Source organism: Sturnira hondurensis, unplaced genomic scaffold, assembly GCF_014824575.4.
Source record: "Sturnira hondurensis isolate 20B ecotype Veracruz unplaced genomic scaffold, ASM1482457v3 Scaffold0013994, whole genome shotgun sequence".
NCBI classification, from domain to species: Eukaryota; Metazoa; Chordata; class Mammalia; order Chiroptera; family Phyllostomidae; genus Sturnira; species Sturnira hondurensis.
Window position 1 is genome coordinate 874,772 of NW_028086625.1, and position 19,225 is coordinate 893,996.

General features: G+C 40.7%; 1 protein-coding gene across 4 annotated transcripts in view; it reads left to right on the forward strand.

Annotated features, from left to right (window-relative positions):
* Positions 1-19,225, forward strand: part of ZNF81 (zinc finger protein 81) — a 43,383-nt gene that overhangs the window by 8,309 nt on the left and 15,849 nt on the right. The window contains exons 2-4 of one of the 4 annotated variants that reach the window (XM_037062386.1): positions 788-834; positions 2,758-2,995; positions 17,746-17,872. In XM_037062386.1, the coding sequence (XP_036918281.1) occupies positions 2,924-2,995; positions 17,746-17,872 (199 nt within the window). In that variant the 5' untranslated portion in view covers positions 788-834; positions 2,758-2,923. Of the gene's footprint in view, positions 1-787; positions 835-2,757; positions 2,996-17,745; positions 17,873-19,225 lie in introns of those variants that run through there. The other 3 variants (XM_037062388.1, XM_037062387.1, XM_037062389.1) reach the window with 3 other exon arrangements.

A 19,225-nucleotide genomic window follows, 5' to 3' on the forward strand; every position in this document is an offset into this window, starting at 1 on the left:
TGTGTTTCAATGGATATCAGCAAGCCCTTATTATATGAAATGTTAAAGGGACTTATCTAAGAAAAAGAAGATAAAAAATATGAACAGTGAAAGGATAGCAAACTCACAGTTATTAACAACCACACCTAAAACAAAAGCAAACTAAGAGGATAGCTAGATCAGGAGTGGAACCATAGAAATGGAGATCACATGGAGGGTTAGCAACAGGGGAGTGGGAGGAGGAGAAGGGGGGAGAAGGTACAGAAAATAAGTAGCGTAGATGGTAGGTAGAAAATAGATAGGGGGGAGGGCAAGAATAGTAGGGGAAATATAGAATCTAAAGAACTTGAGACCCGTGGTCATAAACTAAAGGGGGGCAAGGGGTGGGGGAGGGGTGTGCAGGGTGGAGGGGTATGAAGGGGGAAATAGGACAACTATAATGGCATAATCAATAAAATATATATTTTAAAAAAAGAATTAAAAATAGAATACTTTCAACCTATACACATTAGTTTTTATGTATTTACCCATTTTAGGCATTTCACATAAATACAATAACGAAATACATGGTCTTCTGTGACTAGCATCTTTCCCATAAGATAATAATTTCAAGGGTCATTCAAGTTGCAGCATGTAACAGTAGTTTTTCTTGCCAAATAATATTTTATTGTATATGTATACCACACTTGTTTATCCATTCAACAGTTGATGGACATTTAAGGTGGTTTCTATTTTTGACTATGAATAATAGTGCCGTAAATATTTGTGTACAAGTTTTTGAGTAGACACATGTTTTCATTTTTCTTAGGTAGGTACCTGGGAGTGGAACCGCTGGATCATATGGTGACTCTGTGGGTAATGTTTTGCCAAACTGTTTTTCAAAATGGCTGCTTTATTTTAAAATTCTACTAGCAATGTATGAGAGCTCCAGTTTATGCATACCTTACCAACACTAGTTATTGTCTTTTTTTCTTAGTTTTGCTATTCATTTGTTTCATTAAAAATTTTTTATTTTTGTTGTTCAATTACAGTTGTCCCGATTTACCCCCCATTACCCTCTCCTGCCCTACCTACCACCACCTCCCACATTCAATTCTATTCCCCATTGTCTTTGTCCGTGGATCCTTTATACATATTACTTGAATTGACTCTTTCCCTTCTTTCCCATTATCCCTCTCCCTGCTCTTATTTTTGCTATTTTAATGGATACAAATGGAAAATTTTTATTTTAATTTGCATTTTTCTTAATTCCCAACATTAAAACATCTGCCAGATTTTCTTTGTGGACAAGTTATTTGATGGAATTTTGTAGAAGTTCCATGGGCATAAGAAAAGAAAGCATATTATCTCTTTCTTTGGTACAACATCGCCTTCATATTTTAAAATTTTAACTTGTGCATGCCTTTTATTTTATTTTTTATTTAATGTATTTTTAAATACATTAAATATTATATTTAATGTATTTATTGTATTTTTCCATTACCATTTAGTCCTCTTGTACCACCCTTCACACTCCTCTATGTTTATTTTATTTTACTCCTTACCTATTTTACTTCCTTGTTTTCTCTTCATCCCATCTCTTATTTCTGTTGTCTTAATGAAGTTCCTCTTTGAGTTTACATGGATATTTTCCCTTTCCTAAAAAGAATGACTAAATCTATAGTGCCTCTTTTAGACACGAAGACACCCTCTCCTCCTTCAACAGAAGGAACAATTTAACTTTGGATATTAAAATCGGACAGTTTTACAAAAGCAAACTAAGAGGACAGCTAGATCAGGAGCGGAACCATAGAAATGAAGATCACATGGAGGGTTAGCAACAGGGGAGTGGGAGGAGGAGAAGTGGGGAGAAGGTACAGAGAATAAGTAGCATAGACAGTAGGTAGAAAATAGATAGGGGGAGGGCAAGAATAGTATGGGAAATATAGAATCTAAAGAACTTGTGACACATGGACATAAACTAAAGGGTGGGAATGGTGGGGGAGGGGTATGCAGGGTGGAGGGGAATGAAAGTGGGGAATAGGACAACTGTAATGGCGTAATCAATAAAATATATATTTTTTAAATTGGACAGTTTTAGTCTCTCCCAGGCTATTAGTATTTTCCTTGTGACACGTCTCTTGTAGTTTAAGAAACTTTAGTTAACATTTTTATTCCAAATCACTGTCGTGTTTTCAACATCTATTAAACAGAACCGCAATTATTTTGAGTCTATCACCTATATAACAAGTACTATGTGGTATAGTATGGAGAATGTGAATTTTGAAGCCAGGTAGACTGGATTTTAATTCATATCACTAAATCTCTGTTTCTGTAGGCACAAAATGAAACAAAACAATAATTACAGCAATACATAGATGACAGGATTGTTATGCAAATTAAATGAGGTACCCACTTCTGCTCATTATGTAATTCCTCATAATAACAATACTTGGTAATATGAATTAAAAGTTTACTTGAGCTGGTCTGGTCTGGTGCTATGTGCCTTACAAACATCATCTCATATAATTTTCACAACCCCTTGGAGTAAATAGTTTTGACTCACTTTGAAAAAAATTCATATTCTCATAACTAGAATTTGACAAAGCTAGAATTTAAGCCTCTATTAATTTTAGTCTAAATCTATTGTCTCACTCATATTCCATTTTGATGAATAACTAGAATAGGTATTGACCAGACAGCGTTTACCCCACAGCATCCAGTGTTATGAACTGTACTTTGGTGCCATGGTACCAAAAGTCATGGTGAATGACTGACCATGTGAACACTGTCTTCCAGGTTTCTTGGAGTCTGGAGCCCCTGGTCCGGACCCCATAGTGAAGTCTGCATCTGCCTTCCAGCCCCAGCAGCTGTGGTTGAGTCCACCGACCCTGCCTAACCTTAGGCTTCTTAGAAAAGCTGAGTTGTCAGCAAGAGAGCCTGAGGACTGAGGCCCAGAGTAAACATGCCAGCCAACCAGAGCTCTCCCCAGTGGTCATTGGCCCTGACTGCAGGAGGAAGAGACAACTCCTGTGAGGTAAGGAGAAGGAAGAGGTGCCCAGGGGCAGAAATTCACTTAGAAGATAGTGTCTCATATGTATGATGTTTAAAAATGAGGCAGCATAATCAGGATTTTTATTGGTAATTTATTTCCCTTGTGTGAATTTCTCTTGTCCATTGCTTATTTATTTATTTACTTATTTTAAAGAGTTTTTAAAATTAAGGTTAATAACCCAGTATCACTGTCATATATTTTTGTGAGTATTTTTCCCACTTTGTAATTTAAAATTAGTTTTTAGTTTTATTTACAAATAGTAAAAGGTCAAGTAGTTCTCTAAGTCTTCTTTAAAAATGACTCCTCCCACCCTGGCTGGTGTGGCTCAGTGGATTGAGTGCTGGCCTGCAAACCAAAGGGTCACTGGGTCGATTCCCAGTTAGGGCACATGCCTGGGTTGTGGGCCAGGTCCCCAGTAGGGGGCACACAAGAAGCAACCACATTGATGTTTCTTTCCCTCTGTTTCCCCCTCCCTTCCTCTCTGTCTAAAAATGAATAAACAAACAAATCCTTAAAAAATTTTTATTAAAAATGAGTCTTCCCTGTCCTGGCTGGTATAACTCAGTGGATTGAGCACGGGGCTGCGAACCAAAGAATCACGGTTCGATTCCCAGTCAGGGCACATGCCCGGGTTGCAGGACAGACAGTTCCAAGCAGGGGACCCATGAGAGGCAACCATACATTGATATTTCTCTCCTCCCCTTCCCTTCCCCTCTAAAGATAAATACATTTTTTAAAAAAATTAGTCTTCCCTGCGTTGTTTCTCTCAGATTCCAGCTTCCTAGACGGAAGCACTCTTAATTTTTTAACAGACTTTAATATTAATTTTGGACATTATCTATTGACTTTCCATGATAGGAGGTAGAGAGTTAGCCTTTCTATACACCCCTACTCACATACACATTTGCCTATAAATATCATTGTTTTCATCAGATCCACTGTCAATGTTTATTACCATGAGTGTGTATAGGTGAGTCATGTGGTATCCATGCTGTGGTTACTATTTCTACACAATTTTTTCTTTTCCATGCAACTAAGTTTTCTGGTTTTAGTCATTCCTTTGCTTTATTATATTATATACATATCAATAATTCAACTCCAAATTATTCCTAGTTGTTTAAATCTCTCTGTATATACAAACATGGTAGATAAAAAAAACTAACTACTAGCCCAAGTTCACACACCTAGTAGTAGGTGGGGCTGTTCTCGAATCTGGGCATCAATGTCTTCTCTTTGAAGAAATCTTTCCTGGAACTTGTTGACTTGCTGAAGCCTGATCTGGTTGCTCTGTCGGCTTAATGCACAACTATTATCTTGGTTTCTTCCCTTTGCCATCCCCCAGGAAATCCTTTTCACTTCTGTCTTATCATGCACCCCCTTTCCTTGGGATCCTATGTTTTCCTTCCTTTTTACTGGATCCACTATCTTCCTCTTTCTTGGTTTACCCCCCTCATTTTGTGGGAGCACATCTAGTCTGTCCTTGAAAATGGGTACATGACAGGTGGGTTTTACAAAACTTTGCATGTCTGAAAATGTCATGCAAAAATATATTATATATATATAATTATAGAAATAAAAAGTCACAAATGCCTTGGTATTAAATGTATTTAACTCTGACACCAAATTTATCTTTTCAAGTGGATATAGAGTTCTAGGTTGGAATCTTTTTTTGTGCAGAATTTTAAAAGGCTGTTTCCAGTCTAGTCTTTTTGTATCCACACATACATTTTCTCTGCTTTTCTTTTTTTCTTTTTTAGCATTTTTATTTATTTTTTACTTATTGTTGTTCATTTACAGTTGTCCTTCCTTTTTCTCCATTGCTTATCCCTACCCTGCCCTTCCCCACTCCTACAGTCAGTCCCCCTATTGTCTGTGTCCATATGTCCTCTATTCATATTCCTTTGCTTGTTCTTTCCCCTTCTTTCCCCCTTTATCCCCCTTATCCCTCTCCTCTGGTCCCTGTCCATTTGTTCTTTATTTCCAAATCTCTGGTTCTATTTTGCTTATTTGTTTCTTTTGTTGATTAGGTTCCACTTATAGGTGACATCACATGGTATTTGTCTTTCACCACCTGGCTTACTTCACTCAGCACAATGCTTTCCAGTGCCATCCATGCTGTTGCAAAGGGTAGGAGCTCCTTCTTTCTGCTGCGTAGAATTCCATTGTGTAAATGTAACACAGTTTTTGGATCCACTCATTTACTGATGGGCACTTAGGCTGCTTCCAGCTCTTGGCTATTATAAATAGTGCTGCTATGAACATTGGGGTGCATAGGTTCTTTTGAATTGGTGATTTGGGATTCTTAGGGTGTAGTCCCAGCAGTGGGATCACACTGTTCTTATGATTGTTGAGCCTCCTCTTTTTAGTATTTGTTGTACTTATTTTAATTTCTTTCTCTTTCATTGTCCTTTCCAGTAATTTTTAATAAAACTTTATCTTCCAGATCTTCTTTTGTGTTTCTCAATAATGCCGTTATATATTTTTATTTTTAATAAAATACATAAAGTTTATAAAGCTCTTTTTATTTTCAGAATATTCACTTTTAATAGCATGCTATTTCATTTGATGCACATATCTTATCACTCTAAAATATTAGTAATAGTTTTTTAATTTAACTTTTTGAGTAATAATATAGACACATATCTCAAAATTGAAACTACATAAAAAATTTTAAAATATAGAAATCTACATAGTTTAAATTCTGTTAACCCATCTTTCTCCTATCTGCTCACCTATATCTAATACATATAACCAGGTCAGTTTTCTCTGCATGATTAGGGTTTCTTTATGCAAATAAAAGCAGCTGAGAACACATTCTTACTTTGTCCTCTTTACTTCAAAAAAGGTGGCCTAATAAACACATTTTATCAGTGTTTGTTAATTGTAAGCATTTTAGTGAAATATAATGTGAATTATAAACAATGTTGCAGTGAACACAGGCTTTTGGTTCTTTTCTTTTTATTTTTTTAATTCTTGTTCAAGGACAGTTTTCTGGCTTATATTCCCAGCCCTGCCCCCAATCAGTGCTCCCCACCTCCCTCCCATTTCCACCCCCCCACCTCAGTTATTGTCCATGTGTCCTTTATACTTGTTCATGTGAGTCCTTCCCCTTTTCCCCTGTCATTCTCTCCCCTCTCCCTTCTGGTCCCTGTCAGCCTGTTCTGTACTTCAGTGTCTTTACTCATATTTTGCTTGCTTGTTTGTTTTGTTGTTTAGATTCCTGTTAAAGGTGAGATCATATGGTATTTGTCTTTCACCACCTGGCTTATTTCACTCAGCATAATGCTTTCCAGTTCCATCCATGCTGTTGCACAGGGTAGGAGCTCCTTCTTTCTTTCTGCTGCATAGAATTCCACTGTGTAAATGTACCATAGTTTTTTTTTTTGTACCATAGTTTTTTGATCCAGTCATTTACTGATGGGCACCTAGGTGGCTTCCAACTCTTGGCTATTGTAAATTGTGCTGCTATGAACATTGGGATGCATAGGTTCTTTCGGGTTGGTGTTTCAGGGTTCTTAGGATATACTCCTAACAGTGGACTCGCTGGGTCAAAAGGCATGTTCATTTTTAGTTTTCTTAGAAAACTCCATACTATTTTCCATAGTGGTTGCACCAGTCTGCAATCCCACCAACAGTGAACTAGGGTCCCCTTTCCCCCACAACCTCTCCAGCACTTGTTGTTTGTTGCTTTGTTTATGATGGCCATTCTGACTGCTGTAAAGTGGTATCTCATTGTGGTTTTAATTTGCATCTCTCTGATAGCTAGCAATATTGAGCGTCTTTTCATGTGTCTCTGGATCCCCTGTATGTCCTCCTTGGAGAAGTGTCTGTTAAAGTCCTTTCCCCATTTTTAATTAGGTTGCTCATCTTCTTTGAGTGGAGTTGAGTGAGTTCTTTTTATATTTTGGAGATTAAACCTTTGTCTAAGTTATCATTGGCAAATATGTTTTCCCATACACTTCGTTCTCTTTTTATCTGGATACTGTTTTCCTTAGCCATGCAGAAGCTTTTAAGTTTGATGAGATCCCATTTGTTTATTCTTTCCTTTATGTCCCTTGCTCTAGGGGACGTATCATTAAAAATGTTGCTGTGTGGAATATCTGAGATTTTCCTGCCAATGTTCTCCTCTAGGACTTTAATGGTTTCCCGGCTTATATTTAAGTCTTTTATCCACCTTGAATTTCTTTTGGTGTATGGTGTAAGTTGGTGCTCAAGTTTCATTTTTTTTGCACGTAGCTGTCCAGTTCTCCCAATACCATTTGTTGAAGAGGCTATCTTTACTCCATTTTATGTTACTGTCCCCTTTGTCAAATATTAATTGACTGTAGAGGTTTGGGTTTATTTCTGGGCTCTCTGTTCTATTCCATTGGTCTATGTGCCTGTTTTTATGCCAGTACCATGCTGTTTTGATTACAGTGGCCTTGTAATACAGTTTGATATCAGGTATCGTGATCCCTCCTACTTTGTTCTTCTTTCTCAAAATTGAGGCTGCTATTCGGGGTCTTTTATGGTTCCATATAAATTTTTGAAGTGTTTGTTCTATGTCTGTGAAATATGCCATTGGTACTTTAATAGGTATTGCATTGAATCTGTAAATTGCTTTGGGTAGTATGGACATTTTGGTGATGTTAATTCTTCCAATCCATGAACGTGGTATATGTTTCCATTTGTTTGTGTCTTCCTTGATTTCTTTCTTCAGTGTTGTGTCGTTTTCTGCATACAGGTCTTTAACCTCCTTGGTTAGGTTTATTCCTAGATTTTTTTTTTTTTTGCTATATCGAATGGGATTTTTTTCTTGATTTCTGCTTCTGCTATTTCATTGTTGGTATACAAAAATGCCTTTAATTCTGTTCTTTTCTTCTCATGTACATATGTATACACTTCTCTTAACTATATATGTAGGGGTAAAGTTAATGGGTCATAGATTAAGCCTATTTTTTTAAATGGTTTTATTGTGAAATAACATTTACAGCTCGGTGATTTTTCATTATGTCAGTCTAGAAAGTGTCCGCAGTCAGCATTTTAGAATCCCCCTACTCCCAAAATAATTACTATCCTAACATTTATGATAATCACTTCCATTAAGAGGAAAATTACAAGCCACAGAGTAGAAGAGATAGAGAACAGAGTACTTATAGGCAGAATATATCAAGAATAATAATACAGTAAGGAAAAGCAGGCTACACAGCAGTCAGAGGCCTTATTTGAACAGGTACGTAACAAAAGAAGATACCAAATCACTCACAAACACTGGAGATGGTGTCCAATCTCATTAGTGATCAGGGAAATGCAAAATGTAAACCATGATGCAATACCACTGCACTCCCACAAGAATGGCTAAAATTAAGACAACTGATGATGACAAGTGGTAGCAAGAATCAGCTGCTCATAGGCTCATATCAGCACATCTAGCTGCTGATATATTAGCTCATATCAGTAGCTCATATGCAGCTGTTGGGAGTGTAATTGGCAGTTTGGGAAACATCTCAGCCTTCTTCATCAAAGCATATGTAGACCATATGAGGAAACAATTCCCCTAGGAAAATGCCAACAGAAATCCTTGGCTGATGTGCTCACTGTAGTGAGCATTCTTTTTTTTTTTAATTTTTTATATATTTTTTAAAGATTTTATTTATTTATCTTTAGAGAGGAAGGGAAGGAGAGGAGGAGAGAAGTATCAATGTATGGTTGCCTCTCCGGAGTACCCTGTCGGGAACTGGCCTGCAACCCAGGCATGTGCCCTGACTGGGAATCGAACCGCGATTGTGTGGTTCGTAGCCCCGCACTCAATCCCCTGAGCTACACCAGACAGGGCACTGTAGTGAGCATTCTAAATGCTCACTGTAGTGTTACTAGACCTGTGGAGAATCATCTCCCAACAATATCTACCCTTCATTGTCTTGCCTTCTGCAAATTTTCCCTTGAGTATACTACTCTGTCAGCCACTCTGATTGATATGACTGGCAGAGGTGAGGGCAAAACTGTTCAATTTGTCTTATGCAACACTTAATTAATCAACAGGACTCCAAATGGCAGAATGAGGGCCAATCTGCAGTATTTTGCTCAACCATGACATCTAGGGTTCTGGATTCAGTCAGGTGAACAAATCCTTTAAAGTCATCAAGGTTTACCTTACAAAGCCAGGTGACTTTCTACCTAAGTTTCTGTATTGACCTCTGTGCTTGGTGTGAGACACTACACCAGGTACAGCAGGATATATTAGCAATTGCACAGATTCTGCCTTGGCCCAAAGGGGAAAGTTCAGCTTCCGGAACAACACTGGACAGTAAGCTGGGCTTGATCCAGAATGCCTTCCAGGGCCAAGATAGTAATGTTGATCACCTCAGATAAAATCAGGGACAAATGTCCTACTACCTGTCTAATTGGATGATTCCTATCAAGAGAATAACTGCCCTCGAGGTGTACATAAATAACAAGCTATTTACCCCTCTAGGAAGCTCCTAGTAGCAACCAAGTAGGTAGCCTCCTTTTGGAGAGATCCCCAGAATCATTTAAGGGCTACCTAAACCACCAGTCACCAGCTTGAACACTTGCAGGTCACATATGACCACCCTTAAGGTGAAGATCATATTTTTGGGAGGAAGGCAAGTTAATGCTAGCTTCTGCATAAGAAGTATAATGCCAGGGTGTCCCCAGAAGAAAGTACTGTTTACAGTTGGTGGGACCCCCTAAGTAGGGCCTCCGGATGTCAGCTGATGGTTCCACTGTGGCCTCTCAGCCAGCTGATAGTCTCTTACTGTTAAAGACAAAAGGGAACAAGAAAGGAAATTGATTTTATTCAAGCTACTGTAACCAAGAGAGCACCCCACACCTGAAGATCAGAGCATCTCATCGGGGTGATTGTCTTTTACTTTCATAATGAGGATTAAACAAGTTGTGATAGGGAGATTTACAGGTGGAACTGTTTCTGCATTCAGGGGAAGTCTCTGTCAGCTGAAAAGAAAATGTTTACCTCTGTGTCTAGCTAGTTTAAGGGGAACAAACTTCTAATCTCAGTTAATTATTCATGAGACAGTGGAGAGTTGGAGGGTCTGTGTCTGGCCTTTGAGCAAGTTTGATAAAAGGAGAAAGGTCTGTGCTTGGGCTTGTCACAGGTAAACCCTGGAAGTCTTGTGGGAATTCATGAGAAAGAGTGGACAGCAAATCTTGTCTAAGTTATAAGGAGAAAGGTGTTATTTGTGGCAAGTCATTTCTAAGAGTATAAAAGGTAAGGGGATTTCTTAACTGTCACTGTTTTTAGGGCTCAGGTGAAGTTCAACATTGTCAAGGGTCCTCAGTTCTGTTTGAAAACTTGAGTCTAGTTCTTGTTATTGGAGAGACAGCCTAAAGGTGTTCATTCCTACCTGTCCTGTATGTCCATGCTACCAGCTGCATGGCATTCTTCTGTCACACAGAATGAGCAACAGCCAGGGGAAGTGGTTGGAGGAGAGGAGACATTTGGAGGTATTGACAGGTGTCTTGTGTGTGTGTGATGCAGGAGCTGCCCTCCCCCCCTGCTGTTTCTGATAGACCTCTTAGCAAGCTTAAGTGGAATGGTGATAACATTGTGGTTGCAGATATTGGCAGACCTGACAGGTAAATTTAAGGCACTTGCAGCAATTGGGGGAGATGTACCAGGGCTTTTTCCTTTGTGAGGAAGGCTCAAAGGGTGGTTCTGAAAGACAAAGATTATCAATTCCCCTCCCTTTCCTGTACCTCCTGGGGTGTAAGGTGTTTCCTCTTCAGTTTCTGTGTTGTTGCTCACCCTCTACTAACACTAAATCATTATGGTTCATTCTAGTAGCTATAAATTCACTCCCCCCACTCATCTTCTAATTTCCTGACCTTTCATTTCAGTCACTCAGATGCAACAGAAACACAAGCATATTTATAAAATTTACAGAGATCTGCTATGTTCTACCCTTTGGCCCATGTGGTTCACTGAAGAGGAACACAGTAAGCAGTGTACTTAACCAAGTGGTCATTATCATTATGATGTAGGACAGTGTCAATCCAACCAGAGAATCCAGGTGACGGAATCAGAATTAAGTTTAAATCTCTTAAATACCCTCTCTTCCAGCTGGTTTTCCACCTGTAGGGTTAGCAACCAGGCTAATCTGGGGTGGCTGTTAGGTGAAAGGAAGAAGACTGATTATACCCAAGAATGTTCAAGACAGGATCCCAAATTATCAAAATACATCCATATAACCCTTAATATCTTTTGTTCTGATCACTCCTAGTGAGCGGCTGAAAGGAGATGAATCACCTGTGGGGACAGCCACATTCATGGACTAAACTGCTTTACTAGAGAGCATATATGGAGCAGTAGGAAGTGAGGGAGGTAGAGTCTGAAATCCTTTGGGGTTCCTTTTTTTTTTTTTGAAAATTCTCACCTGAGAACATTTTTTTCATTGTTTTTAGAGAGAGAGGAAGGGGGAAAGAGAATCATTGATTGGTTGCCTCCCTCTCACACCCATACCAAGGATCATACACACTTGGACCAGATCAAACCTGCAAACTAAGTATGTGCCCTGACTGGGAATCGAATCCACAACCTTTTGGTTATGGGACGATGCTCTAACCAACTGGGCCACAGTGGCCAGGGCTTGAGTTTCCTTTTGAGGAGGCCATTCCAATGCTCAACAATATCAGGTGCCAGTGAGTGGTAGGGAGTGTGGATAGTCCACCTTGACTATCAGCCCATTGTTACGTGGCTTTTGCAATAAAAGATCTTCCATTTTTAGGCTGTAAATAGTCTGGAAAGCTGAAAACCTGACACAGGTTAATTCTAAGGGCCACAATTGTGTGGCTGAAGTGAGCTAAGCAGACTGAAACAGAAACATTTTGACCTGAAAAAGTATCAACAGTGATGCAGCATTAGTGAAAACTCTTGAGAGAAGGCTTGAGGTATGATGCAGTCAGTTGGCCAGGAGTAGGTGGGGCCACACTTTGTGCTGTGTGCCCTTCCTCATCGCAACAAGTTGTCTTTGGAAAAGAGTCACAAATTTGGCATACAGTGGTAGCTTCTGTATCAGAAATGCAGTATTGTCACTTGTGCCCAGTCTGTTACGATGGGTGCATTGATATGTCCAATGTGATGATGGACGCAGAAAGCAGTGGCAGTAATGTGGTCAGTGAAGGCTCCATCAGCAGCTTGATTCCAGTCACTGTCAAAGAATGGACGCTTACCATGGACATCTACATGGGTGATCAAGACCACTTAACTAGTAGCTGTGATTTGTTTCCACAGTCTGTGATATCAAAGAGGGCTGTTCAAGCTCGGGGCCTGAGCAGCTGGACATTAACAATAGCTCAAGAGTAAATAAATCTAGCCCTGGCTGGTGTGGCTCAGTGGATTGAGCGCGGGCCTGCAAACCACGTGATCATGGTTTGATTCCCAGTCAGGGCACTGCCTGGGTTGCAGGCCAGTTCCCAGCAGGGGACTCAGAGAGGCAACCATACATTGATTTTTCTCTCCTTCTCTCCTTCCCTTCCCCTCTAAGGATAAATAAATAAAATCTTTTAAAAAAGAATAAATAAATATAAAAGGGAATATTGTCTAGAGTTATGAGACTAACCTTCAGTTCTGCCTGCTGACTGGAGTGCTCCCATCCGTTCTTAGCTCTGCTGAGGTGAAACAGTCATGCAGCCAAGTTGAAACCATTAGCGTCCAGCTAAGCCAAACCATTAGTGGATCAAGTTCAGGCATTGGGGGAGCCTCTGTGAATTGAGGGCCCCATTAAGCTCAGCATCCTTGGTCTGGTTGGCAGAGTGGGAAATAAATTTTTTCCCAGGGGATTAGCTATTCCATTTTTATGTAAAGCCAGGATGCTGCTGGAACCAGGACAGTTGTGGTCTTGAATATACTCTTTCTTTTTGACAAGTTAAGCTTGTTGGGCCCTTCCCACCTTGTTAGTCATTGAGTCTGAATTGACCTACTCCAAAATGAAACTCTCAGGCTAGAAAGGAACAAGGCCATCATGGCTCAGGTGTTCACTTTTGACAAAGGCCCAGTGGCAAGCTGATAGCTGCTTTTCATAAGGAGTAAGGTGGTAGCTGTGTAAAGACGACAAGGTCAAAATCCAAGGGGCTATTCTGAAAAAAGGCTAACTCTCTTTGCTAGGACCTCAATAGGTAAAGTCATCAGTTACACAGACTGGTAGCTCAACAGGGCCATTTAGGCTTTTCAGACCCTGAATGTAGGAAGCCAAGAATGTGCTACAGCTTGCTGGACAGCATCCTGCACTGCCTGTTAGTTTGTGTCCCATTCAAAGGACACTGGTTTGCAGTTTAGGATCAAGTAGAATGCCCAGGTGAGGCACATACAGTCTCCCATACCTAGAGAGTTCAGTATGGTGCTGGGCTTCCTTTTTGCTATGGGATTCAATGAGATAGAAGTTTTTCCTTGACTGCAAGGAAGACAGAGCATTGTGAATCCACCCAGAGTTCCCAGGCACTTTATTTGGTGATCTAGCCCCTGAATTTTGTCAGGGTTTACCAGCCACCTCTGATGGCAAAGGCTTAATAATATCACAGGAAGAGCCATTGAGACTGAGGCTTCTGACTGGCTGACCAAGAGGACTTCATCTTGACAGTGAAAAGTTTGGGCAGCAGAGAATAGAGGTTGTCACCCTAAAGCCTAACCCACTCACTGGTATGAAACATCAAAGTACTCTCATTACCCCTGGAACAGCACTACAAGTGTGTATTGAAGGCCTTGCCACATGAATGCAGCTTGGGCTTAGTTCTTGGTGTCAAGAACTGGGAAAGGTATGAGATTTTACCCTACTTGGAAGCAAAGAGGTGGGCTTACTACAGTTCCAACTATGTTGACAGAAGTCATGAGACTCCTGAGTCAGTAATTAAAGACTTTATTACTCTGAGAAAAAGAAAACTGTAGCTAGAGTAGCTTGGTTGCATGTTAAGGGGAAAAATTAAACTTTCCTGCAAACCCAGGAAATCCTCTCCACAAATGTAGAACAGAAAGAAACCTGTTTTGTTATTAAATAAGCATTAAACCAAACTGCGATGCACATCACAAACAATTGGCTAAGGAGATGGCAAAGACAGGAATCTTACCCTTTTGTGTAGCTAAGCAAATACAGTCAAATCACATGCATGTTCTCAGGACAAATGATAACTTGTCCTTGTGCAAGAGGACTTGACAGTATTGTTTTCTCAGCATTCTTTCATAATTCACTGTAGGTTCACCTGGTATTTGGAGTGGCCATCTGTGCTAGTTAATTGGCTTTATCCAAAGGCAAAATCAAACTTCTCTTGTCTCTATGACAAGCAAGTGGTTACAGCTTGGAGACAGGCACCCAGCCTAAGCTCCCAAGGTTACAGGTAGATAGGGGCTCTATTATTCTTTTTTATAAAATATATTTTATTGATTATACCATTACAGCTGTTCTATTCCCCCCTTCATTCCCCTCCACCCGCACCCTCCCTCCCCCACCATTCTCCCCCACTTAGTTTATAACCACGTGTCTCAAGTTCTTTGGATTCTATATTTCCCCCACTATTCTCACCCTCCCCCCTATCTATTTTCTACCTACCATCTATGCTATTTTCTTTGCCTTCTCCCCCCTTCTCCCCCTCCCACCCCCCTGTTTCTAACCCTCCATGTGTTCTTCATTTCTATGGTTCCACTCCTGATCTAGCTGTCCTCTTGGTTTGCTTTTGTTTTAGGTGTGGTTGTTAATAACTATGTGTTTGCTGTCCTTTCACTGTTCATATTTTTCATCTTCTTTTTCTTATATAAGTCCCTTTAGCATTTCATATAATAAGGGCTTGGTCATGATGAACTCCTTGAACTTGACCTTATCTGAGAAGCACTTTATCTGTCCTTCCATTCTAAATGAAAGTTTTGCTGGATAAAGCAATCTTGGCTGTAGGTCTTTGGATTTCATGACTTGGAATACTTCTTTCCAGCCCCTTCTTGCCTGTAAGGTCTCTTTTGAGAAATCCGCTGACAGTCTGATGGGTACTCCTTTGTAGGTGACTGTCCCCTTATCCCTTGCTGCTTCTAGGATTCTCTCCTTCATTTTGGTCTTGGCTAATGTAATTATGATGTGCCTTGGTGTGTTCCTTCTTGGGTCCAACTTCTTTGGCACTCTCTGAGCTTCCTGGATTTCCTGGAAGTCTATTTCCTTTGCCAGACTGGGGAAGTTCTCCTTTATTATTTGTTCAAATACGTTTTCCACTCGTGGCTGTTTCTTTCCCCCTTCTGGTACCCCTATAATCCGGATGTTGGAACGTTTAAAGATGTCCTGGAGGTTCCTAAGCCTCTCCTCATTTTTTTGAATTCTCATTTCTTCATTCCTTTCTGGTGGGATGTTTTGTTCTTCCTTCTGGTCCATTCCGTTGATTTGAGTCCCAGTTTCCTTTCCATCGCTATTGGTTTCCTGGACATCTCCCTTCATTTCAATTAGTTTAGCCTTCATATGTTCCTCTAATTTGTGACTATAATCTACCAGTTCTGTGAGCATCCTGATAAATAGTGTCTTGAATTGTGCTTCTGAGAGGCTGGCAATTTCTCGGTCACTTAGAGTTATGGGCTCTGGGACTTTGAGTTCTTCTTGCACCATCTTTTGGGCTGTTCGTTCCTGCTCCATAGCAGGATCAGAGCCCTAAAGTGTTCACTAGAGCAGGGCAACTAAGTCGCTGGGTTGTGACGTTGTATGTGGGGGCGGGGTCAAAGAGGGACAATGGCTTCCCTCTGCCGCCTGCCGCCGCGCCCCCCACCGGCGCCGCAGCCACCACCGTCACCAGGCCCATGCGTTTCGTTCCACTGCACGCGAGTGCGCCACCGCCGTCAGCCCTCCACCGCTGGGTTCGCCCCCTGGGGCCTGTGTGGTCTGTCTCACTGTGCGCGAATGTGCGACCTTGGTCAGTCTGCCCCGCACCCCGACTGGTTCCGGGCTGCCTGCGCGCCTAGGTCGGGGGATCTGTCCTGCCCGACCCAGCTCCGCTGCTGGCTCCGTCTCTCTTACCATCCCCGTTGAAAGGTTCGGAGTTGTCGGACTTCCATATAATTCCGTTTTCTGGTCTTTGGGTGTGTCCTAGTTCTCCAAACCTTTGTTGTGTTCAAACTTGGTTGTGGGAGAAGGCACAGTGTTTCCACCTATGCCTCCATCTTGGCGGAAGTCCAGGAAGTTTTCTTTCATTATTTTTTCAAATAAGTTTTCAATTTCTTGCTCTTCCTTTTCTCCTTCTAGCATCCCTGTGATTCAGATGTTGGCATGTTTGCAGGTGTCCCAGAGTCTTCTTATACTATCCTAATTTCTTTGAATTCTTATTTCTTCTTTCTGTTCTGATTGAATGATTATTTTCTTCCTTATGTCCCAAACTGTTGATTTGAATCCCAGCTTCCTTCCCTTTACTGTTGCTTCCCTGTAGAATCTACAGTGTAGATTTTTCTTTATTTCACTTATTGTAACCTTCATTTCTCCCACTATGTTGTTTCCATACTCAGGGAGTTCTTTGAGCATCCTGATCACCAGTGTTTTGAACTCTGCATCTGATAGGTTGGCTTTCTCCATTTTGTTTAGTTCTCTTTCTGTTTTTTTTCCTGTTCTTTCATTCGGTTCAGATTTCTTTGTCTCCTCAATTAGGCAGCCCCCCTGTATTTGTTTCTGTGTATTAGGTAGAGCTTCTTTGACTCACTGTAAAAGGCACCTGTAAATTATGTGGGGCAGAGCCTTAGGTAATTGCCAGGGTGGGTCAACTCACTTTATTGCTTTGTGGTTCTGTGTTGGGGGAGGGCTTGCAGAAGGAACTGTGCCACTGCCTGGCTTCTTGGGGTTTTCCTAGCACTCACCCTGTTCTCAGTCATTTCACTCACTCCTCTTATGTGATTGGTGCCCTTCCAGCTTTGGCCCTGGTGTTGAATCCCAGAGTGGGTTGGTTTGCATACATTTGAAGACCATGTAGGCCCTTTAAGCAAAGTTTACTGAAAATCTAGCAGTTTCTTCCACCACTTCAACCCCCACTGATTTTTACAGCCAGAAGTTATGGGGATTTATCTTTCTGGCCCTGGAACCCTGGGCTGTGCAGTCTGGCCTGGGGCTGGGAACACTCACTCCCAAAGTATCCTTTCCAATTTTCATTCACCACATGTGAATGTGGGACTGCCTATGCCCATTCTGCCCCCATCACCTTTCCACACCACACCATGTCTCCTTGCCTCTGTGCCCTGTCTCCATGTCTCTACCCCTCCTACCTGTCTGGTTGATTATGTCTTCTTTAAAGACTTGGTTGTCATATTTCCATACAGTTCAATATTCTGAGAGTTCTGGGTGTTATTTGTTTTGAAATTTAGTTGTAATTCTTTTTGTGGTTGTGTGAGGAGGCAAAGCATGTCTATCTATGCTTCTACCTTGACCAGAAATTCCTATGTGAAGTTTTAAACAACGTATATACATACTTCCTCCTAAAAGTTACACAACGCAAATTTTTAATTAAAATGAGCAAAATGATAGGATCAGGGCCAAATTCTGTACAAAATTATTCTTTTAAAAAATGAAAGACTACATTTGTACACAATGAGTTAGCAAGATTTTATGATTTGATGTTTGTACTTATACAACATTATGTATAATTAGGTATTTAATAAATACGTGGTATGGTATATTATGGTGAAAAAAATCACTAAAAACTATTTTTTATCTATGTGCTCCCCATCCCCCAGTGCTGATCATATCAGCTTGAACAGGATTGTGTTGTTACAGGTCTCAGTGTCATTTAAGGATGTTACTGTGGACTTCAGCAGAGAAGAGTGGCAGCAACTAGACTCAACTCAGAGGCGCCTGTACCAGGAGGTGACACTGGAGAACTATAGCCACCTGCTCTCTGTGGGTAAGCACAGTGACCTTCTTCATCTGTGAGGAACCTGTTATGGGTAAAATTTTGTCCCCCAAATAAAATACGTTGAAGTCATATCCTCCAGGGCCTCAGAATGTGACCTTATTTGGAAATAGAGTCTTTACAGAAGTAATCAAGCTAAAATGAGGTTATATGGGCAAGTCCTAATCCAGTATAACTGGTATCTTTATGAAAAAGGGAAATCTAAACACAGAGATAGACACACCCAGAGAGAAGACAGTGTGAAGACACACAAGGAAAAGATGGCCATGTGAGTGAACCAATGCATCTGTAACCCAAGAAATGCCTGAGATCACCAGAAGCCAGGAGAGAGGCATGAAATAGTTCCTTCCCTATCATTTTCAAAAAGAGTATGGCCTTGTTGACAATTTGATTTTGGACTCCTGGTCTCCATAACTGTGAAACAATAAATTTCTGTTGTTTTGAGTCACCCAGTTTGTGGTACTTTGTTAGAGCCATCCTAAAAAAAAACAAATACAGATTTTTGTACTGGGAAATGGGGTGCTGCTATAACAATTACCTAAGAAAACATGGAAGTGACTTTGGAATTGGGCAGTGGGCAGAAAGTGGAGAGGTTTTGAGGCACTTGATAGAAAAAGCCTACCCTGGCTGGTGTAGCTCAATGGACTGAGTGCAGGCCTGCAAACCAAAGGGTTGCCGGTTCAATTCCCAGTTAGGGCACATGCCTGGGTTCCAGGCCAGGTCCCCGGTAGTGGGCTACAAGAGGCAACCACACATTGATTTTACCCTCCCTTTCCCTCTAAAAATAAATAAATAAAATCTTTTTTTAAAAAAGCCTAGATTGCCTTGAAGAGACTGTTGGTAGAAATATGAATGTTTTTATGCCAGTACCATGCTGTTTTGATTACAGTGGCCTTGTAATACAGTTTGGTATCAGGTATTGTGATCCCTCCTACTTTGCTCTTCTTTCTCAAAATTGCAGCAGCTATTCAGGGTCATTTATGGTTCCATATAAATTTTTGAAGTATTTGTTCTATATCTGTGAAATATGCCATTGGTACTTTAATAGGTGTTACATTGAATCTGTAGATTGCTTTGGGTAGTATGGACATTTTATTTTTTTTTAATATATTTTATTGATTATACCATTACAGTTGTTCTATTCCCCCCCTTCAATCCCCTCCACCCACACCCTCCCTCCCCCACCATTCTCCCCCCCTCAGTTTATAACCACGTGTCTCAAGTTCTTTGGATTCTATATTTCCCCCACTATTCTTGCCCTCCCCCCTATCTATTTTCTACCTACCGTCTATGCTATTTTCTGTACCTTCTCCCCCCTTCTCCTCCTCCCACTCCCCTGTTGTT